At 31.8% G+C, this 22084-nt stretch overlaps 1 protein-coding gene across 3 annotated transcripts in view; it reads left to right on the forward strand.

Moving 5' to 3' along the window:
- The window catches only part of LOC134706666 (uncharacterized), a 54423-nt gene extending 33281 nt beyond the window's left edge, over positions 1-21142 (forward strand). For 2 of the 3 annotated variants that reach the window (XM_063565795.1, XM_063565796.1), the window contains exons 24-41: positions 344-436; positions 1753-1920; positions 2553-2684; positions 3217-3301; positions 4077-4165; positions 4512-4574; positions 5433-5532; positions 5916-5971; positions 6641-6741; positions 7753-7819; positions 8473-8544; positions 12824-12915; positions 13284-13362; positions 15423-15474; positions 16136-16212; positions 16582-16684; positions 18200-18274; positions 19109-21142. In XM_063565795.1, the coding sequence (XP_063421865.1) occupies positions 344-436; positions 1753-1920; positions 2553-2684; positions 3217-3301; positions 4077-4165; positions 4512-4574; positions 5433-5532; positions 5916-5971; positions 6641-6741; positions 7753-7819; positions 8473-8544; positions 12824-12915; positions 13284-13362; positions 15423-15474; positions 16136-16212; positions 16582-16684; positions 18200-18274; positions 19109-19164 (1560 nt within the window). In that variant the 3' untranslated portion in view covers positions 19165-21142. Of the gene's footprint in view, positions 1-343; positions 437-1752; positions 1921-2552; positions 2685-3216; positions 3302-4076; positions 4166-4511; positions 4575-5432; positions 5533-5915; positions 5972-6640; positions 6742-7752; positions 7820-8472; positions 8545-12823; positions 12916-13283; positions 13363-13814; positions 14141-15422; positions 15475-16135; positions 16213-16581; positions 16685-18199; positions 18275-19108 lie in introns of those variants that run through there. The other variant, XM_063565797.1, reaches the window with a different exon arrangement.
- The last annotated feature ends 942 nt before the right edge of the window (positions 21143-22084 follow it).

Here is a 22084-nt window from a genome sequence, read left to right on the forward strand (position 1 = left end):
TAAACATATTGTTCAAACATCAATCCATATATCCAGAAGTCACCTTAGAGTAGTCAACAATGAGTTCACATCATGCAGTCATATCACTATTATACTATGAAAGTAAGTTGAGAATATTTATCAGTTTTAACTTAAAATCTTTGATTAAAATCACACGTGAGACTATGTAATAACTTCAAATAATGCTTCATATCAGATTATCCATACAACTTATTTACCCCACGTTATTGACAGCGGGGCCCACAGAGATGGCTCCCATCTCAATGATATCTAGTTAAATTTGTATGCAAACTGTGCTGAACTTTGATTTATTCAATGAATTTCTTTTCTTGTGTCTGTTTAGAGGTATGCTGAGATCATGGCTGAGGGTCCGCATCTTAATCATCCAGACAACATTGTACTATCATGTTGTGGAACCATGTTTATCAATATGACTGTAAGTTTACAAGTATATAATTTAACTTTGGATGTAACAAGTCTTCTGATTGGCTGAAAGTGTTTATCAGCTCATAGACATAATTTTGACATGTGACCGTGACGTGATCAATATTTTTTCAGGAATTAGTTCGGTTTAAAATTGGAATTAAGAGTTAAATTATAAGAGATGACTGTAATATTTTTTCTGTCATATTGAAATAACACTAAAAATGTGGTGCACACTTGAAAATACACGCTACAGGGGTTATTGAGTGTGTGCCACATTTTTTATGTTATTTTAATTTCAACAGAAAAAGTATTACAGTCATTCCATTAATATTATTTACAAAATTGTTAACCCCAATGAAATAAGACAATTCATTTCTTAAATGTAACTCTTATTGGTTGGGTGGATTGAAATGAGATTTTAATCAAGAATAGTTTGCTACCATATAAGGAAGTTGTTTGTCAAAGGAGTGCCACCCTAAAAGAATTGGTTTCACACATTATTAAAACAACTTGATGGATTTCAATGACATTTGTTTGAGAGAAGTTGATAATTTTTGTTTTTTGTTCATTAGGCAGAATCTTATGAAATGGAAAAGCCAGAAATGTTTATGACATTGCTGTAGAAATGATTTGTAAAGTACAGCCACAGATATTATAATGAAGAATCACATGATTTGATATCAGCTGGTTAAGAACTTTTACCTGGCTTTCAGTTAATGCTAACATTTTTTTATACACTATTATTTATTATTATTTGTTTGTATTACGTTTATAAGTTAATGTCTTCCTGTACTGATATTCATGATTATTCTTTTATGTACCTTTTGTATGTCTAATTGATAAGATTAAAACCAGCAAAGGATGGGAATAAGAAAAAAGTTTGAACTTGCACATGTTGTTGATCAGAAAAACTTCCATAGTTGTCCTATGTTATATTGTTGTTTGTTTTGTTTTATTTAGAGATTTGGTGTTAATTGATTATCTTTGGTGATTAAATTCTGTGCAATTTGTTGTCATCTGTATTAGTGTTGAAAGGCTTGACATATTATATAGACATCTGCCTTAAATTGAAGAATGTGTATTGACCTTTAGATGTCTGCATGTTATTTTAATGTTGGGTTGCTGTGTCATTGAGAGATCTTAAAAACCAAGAAATCTAATCCAAGTCTCACTCAGAAAGATTTTAGATTTACGTAGATCTTTTACTGATTTCACAAAACGGTTTCACAAAACGCAGTGAATTACAAACCTTTTTCATGACTGCATGTGAAATAAAAATGGCAAAACACGTTGCAAGAAAGTAATCCTTTACCACCCTCCTTACAGATGATAGAAACAATGGCCATTAACAACTTCATTGGTAAGAAGGATGCAGCTGAGTTAAATCTGATTGGTGAGTCATTGGATAGCCTGTCATATCAGGAGGTGGTAGACTATTGTGGTGGTGTCCCCTCATTGTGGAGGAGACTGAAAACATTTATATCTTCTTTCTCAGTGAGTATAAAGTTAATCAATAGAAACACCAAATGTAGCAAAAGATATTGTACTTCTGAACTTCATTACACTTTTCTTTAAAAGCAAATGTGTTTATAGAAATTTCAAGAAAATTATTTCTTGTCTGTGTATAAAAATTTACATGATCTAACATTGTTGGGTTGTTGTTTAAACGAGTTGTATATACATAATACATAATGTATGCAGCCATGTATCACCATCACTGCTGGTGATCCCATGGACAAATCTGTTGTAGAGTTGTCACTGGCTCTTATTCTTTTCATGGAGAACCTGTTGAAAAAGAAAATATGGAAAATAAACATTATAGTTGCCCTTACTCGCACACAGTTTTCATCTGAGTTTTAAGGAAATTTATTTCAAAGATTAACATCATCAATATCTCAGACAAATAAAAAAATCAGAGTTTAAATGGTACTATTTTGGGAGTAATGTCCCTCTGACAAATGAATAGTATTGAAGATCAAACATTATAAACACTCTCCAGTCTTCATAATAAAATGAGTTTTATCTAAAAGGTTTGCATCATCAATGTTTTGTCCAATTGGATGAAATTTATGTCAAGACAATATTACAGATACAATAGCATTCTTTGTATTATTTTATTTGATCAGAAATATAATGAGAGAACAGCTGTATGTGAATCCTGGTATGAGAAGGTTAAGACTTATAAGATAGGTGAAGGTCAGACTACATGTGCTGGATTCTATACAGACTTGGACAGTAGGCTCAAAGATTATAATGAGGTATACATGATCCTTGAACTGTTAGTTCTACACAGCATCTATTAAAGTTTGAAATGGATAAAATACAGTTGTTATTTTGCAGCTTCTTGATTTAAGAGGAATATTTGAATGAATCCTCAGCTGACTGTCATTTTTCAGATAATACACGGAGTTTTATTTTTATTTACAATTTTAAAATCTAAAAACTATTTCCCCCTCCTGTAGGATGTATGGTATTATGATTCCAGCTTGTTTAATAAATGTACATATAAATCAATTTACTTCTTATGTTAGACTGATGGAACTACAATACTTTTTATCCTGCCGACCCCAATTTCCCTAACTAACCTAATAAATGTCCCTTCAATTTTTTAAAGTGGGATGTATTAACATTCTTTTATAATAAATGGAAATTTCTCAAGCTTACACCATATTTTATGTTCTAGCGTCATGATCTGTTTGAGGGTTTTCAAGGATATTGTAAAAAGAGTTCACTTAATCATAACTTATAAAAAATCTTCAAAATGATTATGAAGAATGAAATTGATTGTAGATATGGGAGACGTCTATGGTTAAAAGTGGTCAGTCAGGGACCTGGGCTGCTGTTGTAGTAGGAATATTATTACAAGGCAAAACAGGTAAGTATTTTAGAGGGGCAATGGTTAAACTTAGTCATGATGTTTCAGTCGTCAATAATCATAAAAAGTTTGTGATTATGTCAGTTTAATGAACTGCTAATTGATGGGCATTTGTATTTGCATGGAGACATCTTGTTTCTTATTTGATTAGTTGGTCCTGTTACCTTAGGGGTGGTTCATTGACAGAAACTTTTTCATAGTTTTCAAAGTGTGGCCATATTAATTAATTTCAATTTCATATTTTACTATATGTATTACACACACATGCCATATGACTGTCAGCAGTTGAAACATATGACATTAACCAAATCTTTTAATTACCCTTCTGGAGTCGGTTTCACAAAACAACTTATGACTAAAATTTATTGTTGGTATACTTAATTGTTCATGACTTACGATCGAGCTTAATCGTAAGTTTTTTTGGTGAAACCAACTCCAGATGTATACTATAATTGGTGGATATTTAATTTTTGCAATTTATAAAGATTTGTATGAAAAAAAATCATAGCTGTTTTTAATTTCACTATTTAGGTTATCTTACAAATGTTGCCTTCGGTTGTTGTCTGCTCTATGGTCGGGTTGTTGTCGCTTTGACACATTGCCCATTTCCTTTCTCAATTTTACTTACATGGAAAAATCTGATGACCATGGGAAATTCTTGATTTTGATTGGTCAGTTCGGTTTTTCAAACTGCAATGTTTATAACCAAGTTTCCAAGGGAACTTGTGTTTGGGGGAACAAATATATGTTGGCAGTTTTGCATATTTATTTATAGAATACACAACAGAAGTGTGTGCTGATGTGGCGTTATTATTGTCTAAATGTGATGAAGTATACAGTGCAGAAGTTCCTATTGCTATACAGGTTAGATTTATATTTCTATGGTAAACAGTTCTACTGTATTGTCCTGAAGACATAGCTATTCATCTCTTGAAAGTTTATAGAGGAAATTTCATCTCATTACACTTCTTTGGGGTAGTTTTTTGCTTGACACTCTTTTTTAGACATTATTTATTTGACCTGTAGTACAATTTAAAATTCATTAAATTATTTGATTGCTTAGACAACAAAATTGAACACAATGAATTAAATTGCTATGCATGTTTGATCAATATATAATTATTGACTTATCCTGTCATAGCTAGTGTAAAGCATTGATATGCAGAGGGAAACAGTTTATCTTGTAACAGTTGTTTGTACTTTTTTATAGAATTTAGCCAAAGAAATAGATAAAGCTGGATGCAGTGAAAAGTTCCTGTCAATTAACTCACAGGTAAAACATTATTTCACTTATTCAAACTTTGATTATTTCTACTTCCAGTTTTTACAATTCAATAATTTTTTTTTTCGTATATAATTTGAAGTGTCAGATGATTGTCTTATATGTTTGGTGTACCGTACAGGGGGTTATTTTCGCGCGGTGTAATTTTTGCTTATTTACAAAATAGAACAAAATAGCGAAAAATAAATCCCGCCAATTAAAAATTGTACATGCAATGGTATTGATAAAAGCCTTGAATCTGGATCGTATATTCAATGAAAATCACGAAATTTTATACCCATGAAAATAACCCGCTATACGGTATGTTGAACAGGCCCATCTGGCAGAATTTCACCTGAAATTGGCCTCTTTTTCAGGGATCATTGATATTGTTAAATTTATTTGATACTTGTAGTTAAATCTTTATCTTCAAGTTTTTCAACATAAATTCAGTCATGATCCATAACAAAAGGGAGTCATTTCTGTTTTGAGTTCTCAAATTTTTCTCAATACTTGGGAGAGTGGCATTTAACTAATTCATTTGATACAAACTGAAAAACTTAGTTGTTATCAAGTTGTTACCAACTACGAAAAACTAACAAAAATGAAAAAAAGACAAAAAGAAACAATCTAAGCATACCTACAACTAATGAAAGTCGGTTCAAAATTAATTCCAACTAATGAATAAACTATTTTTTGCCACTTCTTTACTTCATTGGTAAAATTTTAGAATTAATTTAAGACATTGAGAATGAAAAACCTTGATTTTGTATATGGCAGTTTATTAAATATTGAAGGTGTTTCTATACTCTTTGATTACTTTTAAATGCTGCACTAAAACTACCTATATTTTTTCCTATGATATTCCAGGAATGTGTTGACTTAATAAAAAGTGGTGTTTACTCGGGTGTAAAATCATCATTTGATACGTTTATGGAACATCATGGCCACCGATATGTAAAAGAGGCAAGTACATACATTTACTGATCCATATATGTGTTACAAAACAAACAATAATGCTAAGTTATACCCTGCTGTTATTTTATAACTGTTTTAGGGTTTTTCCAGATGAGTTTTTACATTGAATATTTTAGATGCTGATATTCATGAAAGGTGTATTTAGATAACTACTTTGAAATTTTTTGAACTGAATATTTTATTGTAAAGCTTTCAATATTGTGCTGTTTAATTTGTATCAAATTAACATACCAGTACCTTATGTTGAAACTTCCAGATTCAAAGAAATAAAGAACAGATGTTATCATTGTTTAAATGCTTTGATTACTAAATCATTCCTTAGCACTTTTCTGTTCTGTTTCTGAATATATTCTATCTTTGATTTATTACAGGCAGAGTTTTATGAAAGGTCCTGGCGATCACAACCAGAAAAACTTGTGAAGTCACTAAAGGTAACATGTACTTTTATGGTTGAGAATAAATGTAACAGAAAATAACCAGAACCAGTATAATTAATACCTGTCACAACCTCTTTATAAGTTATTACAATCCTCTAAAGTTTGTGTGATTGCACATTCTAATTGATATAAAAATACAAAGATGTGGTATGATTGGCAATGAGACAACAATTATGAAAAACAAAAATATAGAAATATTTGCTGAAAACTTGCCTTGTTGGTGATTACAGAATGGTTATTGAGAATATAAGAAGATGAAATATTTTATTTTGCCAAGTCAGGATTTTTCCCCATACATGTTATGAAAAAAATATTTGCAACTCTTTATTAAACAAGTTAGTGTGTATATAATGGTACAAGTAATGAATAGGTTTTTATATTTATTTCATTCTCCCATACACTGATGACAATAAAGATCTTTGTACCTGATAGACTGCTTTGACCTCTTCATATTTTGCACCTGAAACAAATCATGTTTAGAATATTATTATCTACATTGTTTTATTTATAATAATAAGAGACAGTTTTGTTTGGTATCTGTTTTATTTATTTATAAATAGTTTTTTTTTCTGGTCATAGCTATGGCAACCAATATTTCTACTGTTTTTTTTTCTACATTTTTCAAACAAATAAAACATTAATGGTGTTTATTTTTCATTTTAGGTTGTATTGAAGAACAAACTTTTCAGCCAGAAACCTAGAAAGACATTAAGCTGTGATGAAGCTATATCACAAATCAAAACCCCATTACCTTGGTTGGCTAAGTAAGGATTTATACCAAGAAATAAATTACAAAGTAATCAGTGTTATCCCACACAATTGAGACCATGTACATATGTTGAGAATACTCAGTTGTCAGATTAGGCAGGTTACACTAATCCCAACTTAAGAATAAGTGTAATTTCACTTTTATTTTGGAAACATGCAATATAGCCATACATTACAGTGGCAGATCCAGGGGGGTTGGGACCCTTCTTTTTTTTGGATGATCAATACATTTGAATGGGGACATGTAGTTGGAACCACCCCTTTGTCCTGGGTTAGGACTCCCCTTTTTAAAATGTCTGGATCCGCCCCTGCATTATTTTATTCACCAGAGTATTTAGAAATTGATTTCAGGTCAAATGTTGTTCATTGTTATAAGCTTTTCATTCAAAATTTCCATTATTTTCCATTTCTTTCTTTTTAAATGACGGCAATTTTTTTTTAATTCGTATAATGCTATGATGTGGTCATCATCGTCCAAAGACACATTTGGTTTACAGACAATAACTTAAAATTTTACAATAAGGTTCATTACCATAAAAGGAAGGTTGGGATTGATTTGGGGGTTATGATACAGTTAAGAAAAGTAAAAAAGTTGGGGTGGGGTGGGGTGGGGGGGTTAAAGGGTTTCATATTTTTTTTTTTTTTAATTTTTGAACAGAAGAAATCTTCAATTGCACAGTATTGAGCACTAGATTTTCAAGATCTTACACAATTTATTTTGTGTCAGAAACCTATATTATGTCAAATATTTGATTACAATCCAACTGTTCAGGGTTTGACTTCTGTGGTAGTATCAGGCTGCCTGAAGCATTTTATTGACAAATTACTCAAATATAACATAAATTATCCTGCCTGTCCAAAAAATAAGTCTTTTTCAAACTATGGATGCAAAACTTCCTAAGACGTTTTTGGTTCTCCAATCATTGTTCATTAAAATCAGTCTGTCTGATTATTGCTTTGTTTCCAAAGTTAAACTAAATGTGTTAAATCTTATTTGTCTTTTGTAGAAAAATACTCAGATCATTTGTTTTACCAAAAGCAAGGAAAGCAGTTGGTCAAAGAGAATGGGGCAAGGTAATATCTTGGCTTTTTGTTCCTTGCTGAAAACAGTGTAATTACATATGAACCTAAAAGCAAGTTCTTTTTAGAAGCTTAACTATTTATTATATCATTATTATATTATAAATAAGCAGTGAAAAATTATTGTTTTAACAATAAATAATTTCACAGCTACATAAATGACATATTGATTCAAATATGTTTCTTCTGGTAAACATTGAGAATGTACCAACTTGAAGCACTATTTTGCTGTGTGAGGCAGTCAAAAAGGAAAACACTCAAATAGTAGATACACATATAAAAAGGAAATCACAAGATCAACTTTTTTGATGGAACACATCACCACATCTGGCAGGCAAAAATAAGGTAAAACATCACTAGAACTTCACCTTGTATGTGTTGCTTGCAAGTTACACATCTAATTGAATTACATTTCAACTCAGTATTTAGAATGTGTAAGGCTAGATCCACGGACTATAAAGACTTGTTCCTACAACAACTAAAATTTGTCAGTTTTATTATATTATAGTCCCCACTTCCAAAGTGCAGGTGCCTGGTTAAGTTGCCATAAGAAAGAGCATAACTTTGTTTTATAATTCTAACGATAGCTCTAGAATTATGTGATATAGATAAAAGGATTTTAAATAATTTCTTTTTTTCTTTTTTAGTCCTTAAGTATCAAAGTCGCAGATAAGTTTAAAGAAGCGTATTGGACATTAGCTGAGATGATGGTCAAAGAAGTAAGTTGTTTACCTTTATTATGAAGAGAACTTTAGGTTGTAATAGGGGGTAGTTGAATTAAGGTACATAACAAAAAATATCCTTGTGCAGGAGGTATATACTATATTTTTACAGTTTTGAAGGAATCCTCCCACCTTGCTATTTTTTTTAACTTTTTGTGTTATAGGGTTGCTGTCTCCCTTCATTTGAATCATTCAAACTATGTTTAACTGTATCTTGTTATACCTAATTTGAATCATTCTTTACCTGGAGGCAATTTAAACATCTATGGTCATGAGAACACAGTTTGAAATTTCCTTAGCCTTCAAACAGTAAATTTTCTGAATCAATGTGACTTTAGTTTCAGGAAGTAGATTTACTTATTCATAGACGTTATAAACATGAATGTGGTAGAATTGCCAATGAGACAAATATTATTATTATACTTCATGTCAAAATGCAAGATTTTGATTGGCTAATACGAGGGTGTCAATTTACTCTATTACCCTTCATGGAGACGCTTGATCAAGTGTGCGCTTTATTAAATATGACTCTATCCTATGACAAATACTCTATCACCCTTCACAGAGACGTTTGATCAAGTGTGCGCTTTATTCAATACGACACTATCCTATGGCAAATACTCTATTACCCTTCACAGAGACGTTTGATCAAGTGTGCGCTTTATTCAATACGACACTATCCTATGACAAATACTCTATCACCCTTCACAGAGACGCTTGATCAAGTGTGCGCTTTATTCAATACGACACTATCCTATGGCAAATACTCTATTACCCTTCACAGAGACGCTTGATCAAGTGTGCGCTTTATTCAATACGACACTATCCTATGGCAAATACTCTATTACCCTTCACAGAGATGTTTGATCAAGTGTGCGCTTTATTAAATATGACTCTATCCTATGGCAAATACTCTATTACCCTTCACAGAGACGCTTGATCAAGTGTGCGCTTTATTAAATATGACTCTATCCTATGGCAAATACTCTATTACCCTTCACAGAGACGCTTGATCAAGTGTGCGCTTTATTCAATACGACTCTATCCTATGGCAAATACTCTATTACCCTTCACAGAGACGTTTGATCAAGTGTGCGCTTTATTCAATACGACACTATCCTATGACAAATACTCTATTACCCTTCACAGAGACGTTTGATCAAGTGTGCGCTTTATTCCATACGACACTATCCTATGGCAAATACTCTATTACCCTTCACAGAGACGTTTGATCAAGTGTGCGCTTTATTCAATACGACACTATCCTATGACAAATACTCTATCACCCTTCACAGAGACGTTTGATCAAGTGTGCGCTTTATTCAATACGACACTATCCTATGGCAAATACTCTATTACCCTTCACAGAGAAGTTTGATCAAGTGTGCACTTTATTCAATACGACACTATCCTATGGCAAATACTCTATTACCCTTCACAGAGACGTTTGATCAAGTGTGCACTTTATTCCATACGACACTATCCTATGGCAAATACTCTATTACCCTTCACAGAGAAGTTTGATCAAGTGTGCGCTTTATTAAATATGACTCTATCCTATGGCAAATACTCTATTACCCTTCACAGAGACGTTTGATCAAGTGTGCGCTTTATTAAATACGACACTATCCTATGGCAAATACTCTATTACCCTTCACAGAGACGTTTGATCAAGTGTGCGCTTTATTAAATATGACTCTATCCTATGGCAAATACTCTATTACCCTTCACAGAGAAGTTTGATCAAGTGTGCGCTTTATTAAATATGACTCTATCCTATGGCAAATACTCTATTACCCTTCACAGAGAAGTTTGATCAAGTGTGCACTTTATTCAATACGACACTATCCTATGGCAAATACTCTATTACCCTTCACAGAGACATTTGATCAAGTGTGCACTTTATTCCATACGACACTATCCTATGGCAAATACTCTATTACCCTTCACAGAGAAGTTTGATCAAGTGTGCGCTTTATTAAATATGACTCTATCCTATGGCAAATACTCTATTACCCTTCACAGAGACGTTTGATCAAGTGTGCGCTTTATTAAATATGACTCTATCCTATGGCAAATACTCTATTACCCTTCACAGAGACGTTTGATCAAGTGTGCGCTTTATTAAATATGACACTATCCTATGGCAAATACTCTATTACCCTTCACAGAGACGTTTGATCAAGTGTGCGCTTTATTCAATACGACACTATCCTATGGCAAATACTCTATTACCCTTCACAGAGACGTTTGATCAAGTGTGCGCTTTATTCAATACGACACTATCCTATGGCAAATACTCTATTACCCTTCACAGAGACGTTTGATCAAGTGTGCACTTTATTCCATAAGACACTATCCTATGGCAAATACTCTATTACCCTTCACAGAGACGTTTGATCAAGTGTGCGCTTTATTAAATACGACACTATCCTATGACAAATACTCTATCACCCTTCACAGAGACGTTTGATCAAGTGTGCGCTTTATTCAATACGACACTATCCTATGGCAAATACTCTATTACCCTTCACAGAGAAGTTTGATCAAGTGTGCACTTTATTAAATACGACACTATCCTATGGCAAATACTCTATTACCCTTCACAGAGACGTTTGATCAAGTGTGCGCTTTATTCCATACGACACTATCCTATGGCAAATACTCTATTACCCTTCACAGAGACGTTTGATCAAGTGTGCGCTTTATTCAATACGACACTATCCTATGGCAAATACTCTATTACCCTTCACAGAGACGTTTGATCAAGTGTGCGCTTTATTCAATACGACACTATCCTATGGCAAATACTCTATTACCCTTCACAGAGACGTTTGATCAAGTGTGCACTTTATTCCATACGACACTATCCTATGGCAAATACTCTATTACCCTTCACAGAGACGTTTGATCAAGTGTGCACTTTATTCCATACGACACTATCCTATGGCAAATACTCTATTACCCTTCACAGAGAAGTTTGATCAAGTGTGCGCTTTATTAAATATGACTCTATCCTATGGCAAATACTCTATTACCCTTCACAGAGACGTTTGATCAAGTGTGCGCTTTATTCAATACGACACTATCCTATGGCAAATACTCTATTACCCTTCACAGAGACGTTTGATCAAGTGTGCGCTTTATTCAATACGACACTATCCTATGGCAAATACTCTATTACCCTTCACAGAGACGCTTGATCAAGTGTGCGCTTTATTCAATACAACACTATCCTTTGGCAAATACTCTATTACCCTTCACAGAGACGTTTGATCAAGTGTGCGCTTTATTAAATATGACACTATCCTATGACAAATACTCTATCACCCTTCACAGAGACGTTTGATCAAGTGTGCGCTTTATTAAATATGACACTATCCTATGACAAATACTCTATCACCCTTCACAGAGACGCTTGATCAAGTGTGCGCTTTATTCAATACGACACTATCCTATGGCAAATACTCTATTACCCTTCACAGAGACGTTTGATCAAGTGTGCGCTTTATTAAATATGACACTATCCTATGGCAAATACTCTATTACCCTTCACAGAGACGCTTGATCAAGTGTGCGCTTTATTCAATACGACACTATCCTATGGCAAATACTCTATTACCCTTCATGGAGACGTTTGATCAAGTGTGCGCTTTATTAAATATGACACTATCCTATGACAAATACTCTATCACCCTTCACAGAGACGTTTGATCAAGTGTGCGCTTTATTCAATACGACACTATCCTATGGCAAATACTCTATTACCCTTCACGGAGATGTTTGATCAAGTGTGCGCTTTATTAGATAAGGATAGTTATGTACAAGATGTCACAGTTTATTACTTTGAATTTAAAAAAATCGACAGTTATAACAGAACATTCAGTATAATAAATTAAATAACAGATAGCTGAGAGGGTGATAGAGCAGCTCGAAAAGGCATTGTCAACCTTGGCCTCGTCGCGGTTGACAATGTTTTTTCGGGGTACCAATCTGCTCTTACACCCTCTCAGCTATATGTTATTTATATATTGGTAAGAGATCAATGGGTGATGAGATACACAATAATAGGTCACAGCACAGTCTTTAACTATGATAAAAACCCATGTGTATAGTGAGCAATAAAAGGCCCCAGCATAACAAAATGTAAAAGAATTTAAAGAGGCTTAAAGATGGCTTCATTTATGCATGAAATAAACAAAAAATAATGCATACCATAAGTTGTAATAGGAAACAGATATTACATACAATATTTCATTTTATGTTTTCATTATAGGGAAGACTTCCTGAGAAGGAGTTATTGTTCTTTTTGACTCATACAGAAATAGGGAAACTAATAGAAACCAGATCTCCTAAACTCATTTATAAGTAAGTATTGAAGTGAGGCACTTCAGCAACAGCTTAAACTAACAACCTTCTCTCTACTGTGATGACTGAGTAAAGAATTTGATAGATGTTTACAACATGAAAGCCATTAGTTGAATTTAAAATTAAGTGTTGATAGTTTCAAACTTCTTCCAAGGAGCGTTATAAATCAATGAACCAATTTAAGTCTTCCTGAAGTACTGTTGCAAATTTATTTCTGTCTTATTCCATGCTTTATTGTTTAAATAGTATCTGAACATTAGAAATTTACTTTATATATCATTACACCAAACATTGCTGAAGTGATCTGAATGCAAAGCTGATATTGCTTCAGTTCATATACTGTATTTGATACTGTGTTATTTTTACAGATCTATAAGGAGAAAAAAGTTGTTTCCCACACAGATGGAGCTCAAATTTCTCAAAATGAATGAAGGCAAACCTGTTCCTGTAAGTACTAAACAAAAACTAAATATAAAATATGAATAATTCAAAATATTTTATTGAAATAATAGATTCATGCGTATTTCTGTTCCTACAGAATTTTAGGTAAATTCTTATAGCTATACACATCTTTTGTTATAACATTGTAAGGTGCATTAGCCTTCAGATCTAGACCATCCATGGTAGCAATCTTTCCTCCATAAACTATAAATAAATAAATAGAAAAAAACAGGTTCTGTTGCCATGACATATGTATAAGGTCAGTATACAATGACATTCCATTATATTATAAAATGAATGTTTTATGTTTTATATAGACCAAAGTACAATACTGTTCAAGTCTCTCTAAGAATTTGTAGACTTTCAGATTCAATGCATATGCAATTCACAGTTGAAATTCTTAAATTCTTAATACTTTTGACTTAAGACATTTTTTCTCATTTATGAACTATTTGTAGGTTCCAACTCAGGTAAAGTTGAATTGTAGATTTACCTTCCCATTCCTTCACACAGGTGTTTATTGAAGGTGTAGAAAATGAAAGAATCATAGATATAAAAGCTAATCACAGTTTTGGTTATTTTCATTTTTTACCATCTTCAACATTGCTTCTATTCACATTTACTTTATATATATTTCTGTCCAGTTCCTTAACTTTAGTTAGCATGAAATGGCATGACTGTAGTTTAGTAAATCCCTTACAACATATAGTGCAGGTATTACAAAGACTTTATATTCTAGACTACCAAATACTTATGAATTGACAAAGAGAACTATTGTTTTTGGATTGATGTCTCTTTGACATACTCCCAATTTCCATTCTCAATTTAATATTATTCAGGAAAAAATGAAAAAAATAAATAAAATAGTAATGGTATAAGCCTTTGCCAAACATATAATTCAATAAATTTTTCCTTCCTTGGAAAAGAAGCTGTCAAATGTCTTTTAAAGATCTTTGTAAATACTTATATGAAAGAAAACACTGAATGTCTCCTTATAGAATATAATTGCCTTTAAATGACAATGATCATGAAAACCATTAGTGGTTAGGCCATAGGTTGGACTTCAAACATATAGAGCATGATTTGACCAAAGATATGTTAATATTATGCTTGTTATAAGTATATATGACTGGAATATTTACTGTTTTGAATTTGTTTTCTATGTTTCCTATGCCTATACAAGCTTAATTTAGATCAAAACAAGAAATATTTGTCAGCTTTTACCAATACTTTTTTTTAGCTCATTTTTTGGTGTAACGTGAATTGCACCTAGTACCCAAATTGCACCTATTTAGAAAAAATAGCAATGGCATTCTTACAAGATTTCCTAGAGACTAAACAATTTGTATTTTTATGATTTGGTACTATGCACGTCTTTCAACAAAAGTAAACATATTTAAATTTACACAAAACGTTCACAGTATTTATCAACAGATGGACTGTTTACTGAAAAATCAAAATGTACGAAAAACGTCACTGTGAGACGTCATCAAAACGTCATCTTTTTAAAATTAGCAAATACAATATGTTATGAGTATCCATTTCGAAAAATATGAAAAGTGAGCATGGACAAATATCCAATTGTTCAAAATATTTGAAGAAATTAAACAAAAGCTCGGTTATTATACTTTTGACGATGTGAATTTAAGCATGGATGCAATTTGGGTACTCCTCATTACAGAATCATGGAAAGTTTGGAGGTTGAATCAAACCCATTTTTTTATGACTCAATATGGATTAAAAAACAAATTGGTGTACCTATACAATCAAGAACGATAGGGCTACAAAATAAACACAGTATGGATATTTTTTTCTTGGTCATAAAAAAACGTAGGTGAAAAAACTGTCAAAATAGGCGCAATTTTGGTACCGTCACGTTAGATGTCAATGTTAAGAAGAGCTAATTTAAAATCATTCTATTTTTGATACTCATATTTTTGCATCAATTGAAACACAATTATGGACATAATAGTAGGAGCCAAATAGTACCCTGAAGCCTACTCCTGTATGAAACTAATTTAGTGTTAAGTTTTCTTGAATTTATTGACAGTATTTGGAATTTTCAGATGACCAAAGAAGATCTATCTGCTCAAAGAACAGCAACATTTTCTCTTAAAGGTGATATATTATGATTGTAAAAAAAATCTGTAACTTGCTTCTATTATTTGAAATTAGAACAATACCATTGATATCTTTTTTCATAGATATTTTATAGTGTTTGCTTCATTAAATAAGAACATTTGTTAAGGATGTCAATGAGACAATTGTAAATTGTAATATGATTCAGTTTAGGTATGGCACTATAGTTATCACAACCTAAAAAAATGACTGTCATGAATGTAGAAATAGCCTTTCAATGAAAAAATTGGCAAAGTACCTGGCCTCGAAGGCATAAAACTTTGCTCAGAGCTTGGAGCACAAAAATCATGCTCGAAGCATGAAATCCAGCAATTTGATTGGTTGATTTTTCGAGTACGATTACAAAAAACTGACTTGAAAGTTTTATGACCACAAGACCTAGTAAAAAGTCCTTGACAAATAAACCATGATGATATTTTTCCATATTCAACATTTAAATGGCTTATGTTGCTGTACCTATCATTGTGCAGGAAAGTAATGGGACATCTATAGTTTCTATTTGTGTTTCATAGAAACATTCTTTATAGATTTATTTATCTATTTTTTACCTTTTTTTGAGTAGAAGTACACAATTTTTACATTGAACATGAACATTTTCACTTTTAAATTACACTAAATGATTTCAATATTTGTTTCTTAGGCATGCCTGTTTGTCATGGTGTAATCACTGGTGTGTGTAGAGTTGTGAAAAGTCTTCCTGAAGCTGATGACATCCAGGTATAGTCAGGCTACTACTGAATATTCTAATTCCAATATCATAATAGGAAACACTGATAGTTATGGGAAGAATTACAATTGGCAGTAATATCACATCTCCTTATTTTTATAAAAGAAAGATTTGAATATTACACTTTACTATATTTTGACAGTGTTGGAGATTAACCATGAGAAATAGCCTTTAATGTCTAATACAAATGCCATACATCTTTGATTTTTTTTTAATTATAAAGAGCATTCAATTTAAATTACCTTTAAAGTTATCTAAAATGAATCAATGAGCTATATATCATCTAAAATTGTTCCTTGAAACTATACAACTTGAAAAATCTTTGAACTTATGGATTATCTACACGTTTTGCTCTGTAGGCAGGAGATATACTGATAGTGTTATATACAGATATTGGCTGGTCCCCATATTTTCCATTGATCTCAGGACTGGTAACAGAAATTGGTGGACTTGTGTCACATGGTTAGTATTCTGCAGAAAAAAACAAATGTTAATGTTAGCTGTTTAATGAAATTACTTCTATTAATGAAAAGAATACAAATGTTTTAGTCTAGCAAATCAGTTATACCCAAACCTTGTAAAAGAATCTGTTGATATTGAAGTTGCACAATTATATCTTGAAAATTCAATTGAGGATTCACAGTAGGTATTGCTAGTTTTTGTCGAGCCTGCAACTTTTGTTGCAGAAAGCTCGACATAGGGATAGTGATCCGGCGGCTGCAGTGTTAGCTAACTTCTTAAAAGCTTTATATTTTAGCAGGTGGAAGACCTGGATGCTTCATACTTTCTTTGTATATAGATGCCTCATGTTATGAAGTTTCTGTCAGTCCAATGTCCTTGACCTCATTTTCATGGTTCAGTGACCACTTGAAAAAAAAGTTCAGATTTTTTGTAATGTTGAATTCTCTCTTATTGTAAGTAATAGGAATACTATATTTGGTATGTGCGTACCATGCAAGGTCCTCATGCCCGTCAGACAGTTTTCACTTGACCTCAACCTAATTTCATGGATCAGTGAACAAGGTTAAGTTTTGGTGGTCAAGTACATATCCATAGGCGGATCCAGGGGGGGGGGCCCTGGGTGGCCAAGGCCCCCTCTTTTGTGGGAAAATTTTGGTTGATTACATAAGGAATCACTGAAGCATGACTGGAGCCGGCCCCCTCTTAGGTCAGTCAGTGGGCCCCCCCCTTATGAAAAGTTCTGGATCCGCCACTGATATCTCAGATACAATAAGCAATAGGGCTAGTATATTCGGTGTATGGAAGGACTTTAAGGTGTACATGTCTAACTGGCAGGTGTCATCTGACCTTGACCTCATTTTCATGGTTCAGTGGTTATAGTTAAGTTATTGTGATATGGTCTGTTTTTCTCACACTTTATGCAATAGGTCTACTATATTTGTTGTATGGAATGGTTGTAAGGTGTACATGTCTAGCGGCAGATGTCATCTGACCTTGACCTTCTTTTCATGGTTCAGTGGTCAAAGTTAAGTTTTTGAGTTTTGGTCTTTTTATCTAATATTATATGCCAAAGGTCAACTATATTTGGTGTATGGATATATTTTATGATCTATTTGTCAGTCCCGCAGGTTTTATTTGACCATGACCTCAATTTCACGGTACATTGCACAATGTTAAGTTTATTTGTTTTGGTCTATTTTTCTTAAATTATAAGTATTAGGTCAACTGTATTTGTTGTATGAACTATATTTGTTGTATGGAAGCATTGTAAGCTGTACATGTCTGCCTGACATGGTTCATCTGACCTTGACCATATTTTCATGGTTCATTGGTCTTTGTTTAGCTATCTTGCTTAATGTTTAGTTTATGTGACAGTTGTAATAAAGCTTTATACTTAGGACTATCAACATAATATCAATGATTAGTAAAGAAGGCGAGACATTTCAGCGTGTGCAATCTTGTTATTAAAATACGTAATTCTAGGTAATGACTGTACATTTCAATGTATACTTCCAGGAGCAGTTGTCGCCAGGGAATTTGGTTTACCATGCATAGTGAATGTACCTAATGCAACTAATATGTTTCAGACAGGTACTTTATACAGTTATATTTTTTTGTTGTATTCAGTTTGATTGTGACTGTACAATTATCAAGTCAGATAACATTGATTTTCAAAACAAAAGGGGAATAAGCCTCTAAATTTATTGCCACTTAATAAACTCGAAGTCTTTAATTCGATTTAGAACATACTAAGAAAAATTTACAAGAATTACAATAAATTCCCAAAAGAACAATACACAATGCATGAAATTATAAAACATTTGCATTTCATTCCCATATTAGGTCTTTGGAGATGACAAAACATCTGATGGCTGTGTGATTGGTCCTCAAATATTTGATTTCACATCATAGATTTAAATATATGAATCGTTGTTTTACATGTGTTAAAATAATTTTTTGTTTGATCTAATCAGTCAAGAAAGGATTCTTCCTTGTATTTCCCTTGTTTTCCTCTTCAATGTTGACATTTGTTTAACTAAGCATGATGTGCATTACCCATCTCCAACTTAGGATCAAACAGTGCATGTATATGAACAATTTTATCCACCATTTTCTACAATTGAAAATACCTTTTTGTTTTCGATGCGTTTTGTTATTTGATTTTGCCATGTGATTATGGACTTTCGGAATTGATTTTGCTCTTGGTTCAGTATTGTTGTGATTTTACTTTTTTTGAAACAACAAAACTGACTTAAATGCAAGAGGAACATTTAAAAATATGCAAATATTCAGGAATTCATAAATTCAAAATCAAAATTTTATGTGGTTCCTGTGTTACAATTTTACCTAAATTAAAATATAAGTCAACCTTGTGTAAGATAAGTATATTAAAAACTAAACATACCTGTGATTGTCTTTTTTTAGGAGATCATGTTCATTTGGATGGACAAGCTGGAACAATTGAAAGACTTGACAACTGAACACATATTTGATTTTATAGGTGCTAAAACAGACTGCACACAATTAAACTACTGCAATTACATATTTTGGAATGATTTATATACTGAGATATTGCAATTGACAAATAAGTATGTCTGTGCATTGCACATGTTTGCATTAACTTTGTACAATTATTATTTGAAAGTTATGTTTCACAAATATTTCAGGAAGCATCTGCAATTTTTTTTAAATCATTATAATTTTTTTATAAGAAATCCAACTGTTTTGTTATTATCTGATATTTTGTTATATCATTGTTAGATATAAGTTTATTACAGAAGATATAAATGGAAATTTTAATAGCAAGACTAATTTTTGAATTTTGTAAAATCAATCATTAAAGTTTCATATGATTAATTTGTAAACGGTACTCAAAAAGGAGGTATTATTATTTTGTTGTATATGTTAGAATATTTGATACTTTGTTACATTTACGTTTTGTACAAAACCATTTATTAAATAAGAAGTAAGCAGTAAATGTCAGTACGTGAACGACATAAACAGATAACGTTTTTCAGGAAAATGTTAAAACTGTGAGAATAGATTCTTTTTAATGATTTACAAGTTCAGGTTGAATATGATTTAGTGGCATTGATGCCACCTACGTTCCTGTTTAGCCTTTGCAAGAGTATATGAACAAATAGAAATACAAAACTTACTCTCTTATTGGAGACCTGTTGTTCAATGTTTAATGTAAAATTTACTTTGTTATCCAGCAGCATTTGCTTTTCATTTGTTAATTATTTTAAGGAACCAATACAGCATTAATGTAAACAAAGCATTAGTATTGTGTGTCGTTTATTGTTACAATTTGATTCTAGATGTATATGTTTAACTTATCAGTATAAAATTTAGGTTGTACTTCTAAATGTTTTTATTTATATACACGATTACTAACTTGTGATATTTACTGATGTATTTTTACTGATTTATTCGATAAAACCAGTTTTATTAAAAAGCTAATGAATCTTTTATTTTGTCATTCAAGTACTTGTGAGAAGGGATTCTTTTTAATGATTTACAAGTTCAGGTAAGAACAAAAATAAACAGAATTTAAGAATATATATATAAAACTATATCAAGTTAATATTGAGTGGTTTTTTTTAAAGAAAATATAGAGACAAACAGGCAAAATCATTGCTTTTAAAGACAATTCCTGATTTTGAATTTTTAACCATTCATAAAGATCCTAGTATGTTTGATTGAATGTCATAGTGGGCAGCAATGAAATCAGGTTTCATCTTTTTGTAAGAAGTTACTGGACAAGTAAGATATTTGCACAACTCATATATTTAGATAAAGGCAACAGCAGTATAGAGGTGTTCAAAAGTCATAATCTATTTGGTGTTAACAAATCCAGGTTACAAACAACAAATCAAGGTTACAAACTAAAACCAAGGAAAAGAAATCAACTATTAATGGAAACCAAAGCCTTGGGAATAACAGGAGCATTGCAACAAAAACAACCCCAACATATATTATTTTCTTAAATAATTGTTGGTTTAAAAAGTTTTTTAAATATCACATTTTGTTTTGATTGGTTATTACACAAGAAAATAGGAAATACCTTACCTGATTTTTTTGTTATTTTTTTTATATATATGGCTGTCACTTGACTCCACATCTTTTGAAACTCTAGAAAATGATTGCTAAGACATATTTTAATTGAATGTGATTTAGTAGCATTGATGCCATCTATGTTCCTGTTTAGCCTTTGTGAAAGAGTATATGAAGAAATAGGGAAAAACATAACTTTCTTTCTTATTTGAGTCACATGTTGTTCAATGTTTAATGTAAAATTTACTTTGTTATCCAGCAGCATTTGCTTTTCATTTGTTAATTATTTTAAAGAACCAATACAGCATTAATGTAAACAAAGCATATAAGTATAGTGTGTCATATATTGTTACAATTAGATTCTAGATGTATATATTTAACTTATCAATATAAAATGTAGGTTGTATTTTTAAATGTTTTTTTCATTTATATACACGATTATTAACTTGTGATATTTACTAATGTATTTTTACTGATTTATTCGATAAAACCAGTTTTATTAAAAAGCTAATGAATCTTTTATTTTGTCATTCAAGTACTTGTGTGTGGAATGTAGTAGAATGCAAGACATAGGGACGCATATCAGGCTTCATTCTCATGGCAAATGCTTTTGAATAAGCCTTATAATTCTAAGGTTGATGAGGTGTATGATATATATTTGAAGAAGACTTTTGGTTGGATATGGCTTATATCTATTGTTATAGAACTTATATTCATGGTTAAATGACTTGATACCAAATTGTTGAAGTGTTTTGCATCAAATGATTTATTTCATTTATTATGAGTGTTAAGTCTGTATTTTGTGAATAGTTTCATTGTTATATATTTCATAGTATATATTAACTGTAATTAATGGTTCAATTCTTAAAATTAAGTTTCAATGATTTGTCAATTTATCTTGAAAGAGTATAAGCTACAGTTGGTGTATATAGTGATTTCTTGTGGTTATGTTTATCTGACAAGGCTCAATTGACCTACCCTCATATACACAAGTTTATGATATATTTGACTAAGTGTTAATAATAATAAGATCAGTTTTTCAGCTAGTTTTAATTATATTAGGTAACTTTATTTTGTTGTTTCATTTTCGGGATGAAAAGAGATGGCATTGAGTGTGCAAATTGCAGTATGGTTTGAACCTTAAATGCAGTCCCCCTTCAGCTTATAAAATCAACCTGTGAGTGTTGATTTTTCTTTTGATATTTAACTTTGTTGTAGATGAGTTAAAGTATACAGGCTGATTGAATTTGATATTCTACAACTTTATATGTGTTTTTATTTTACATTTCTATAAACCGACTTGAATCTTATATGATGGAGGGAACGATGGAAGAGTGCTCTGTA

The sequence above is a fragment of the Mytilus trossulus genome, chromosome 2, assembly GCF_036588685.1.
Source record: "Mytilus trossulus isolate FHL-02 chromosome 2, PNRI_Mtr1.1.1.hap1, whole genome shotgun sequence".
Lineage (NCBI taxonomy): Eukaryota > Metazoa > Mollusca > Bivalvia > Mytilida > Mytilidae > Mytilus > Mytilus trossulus.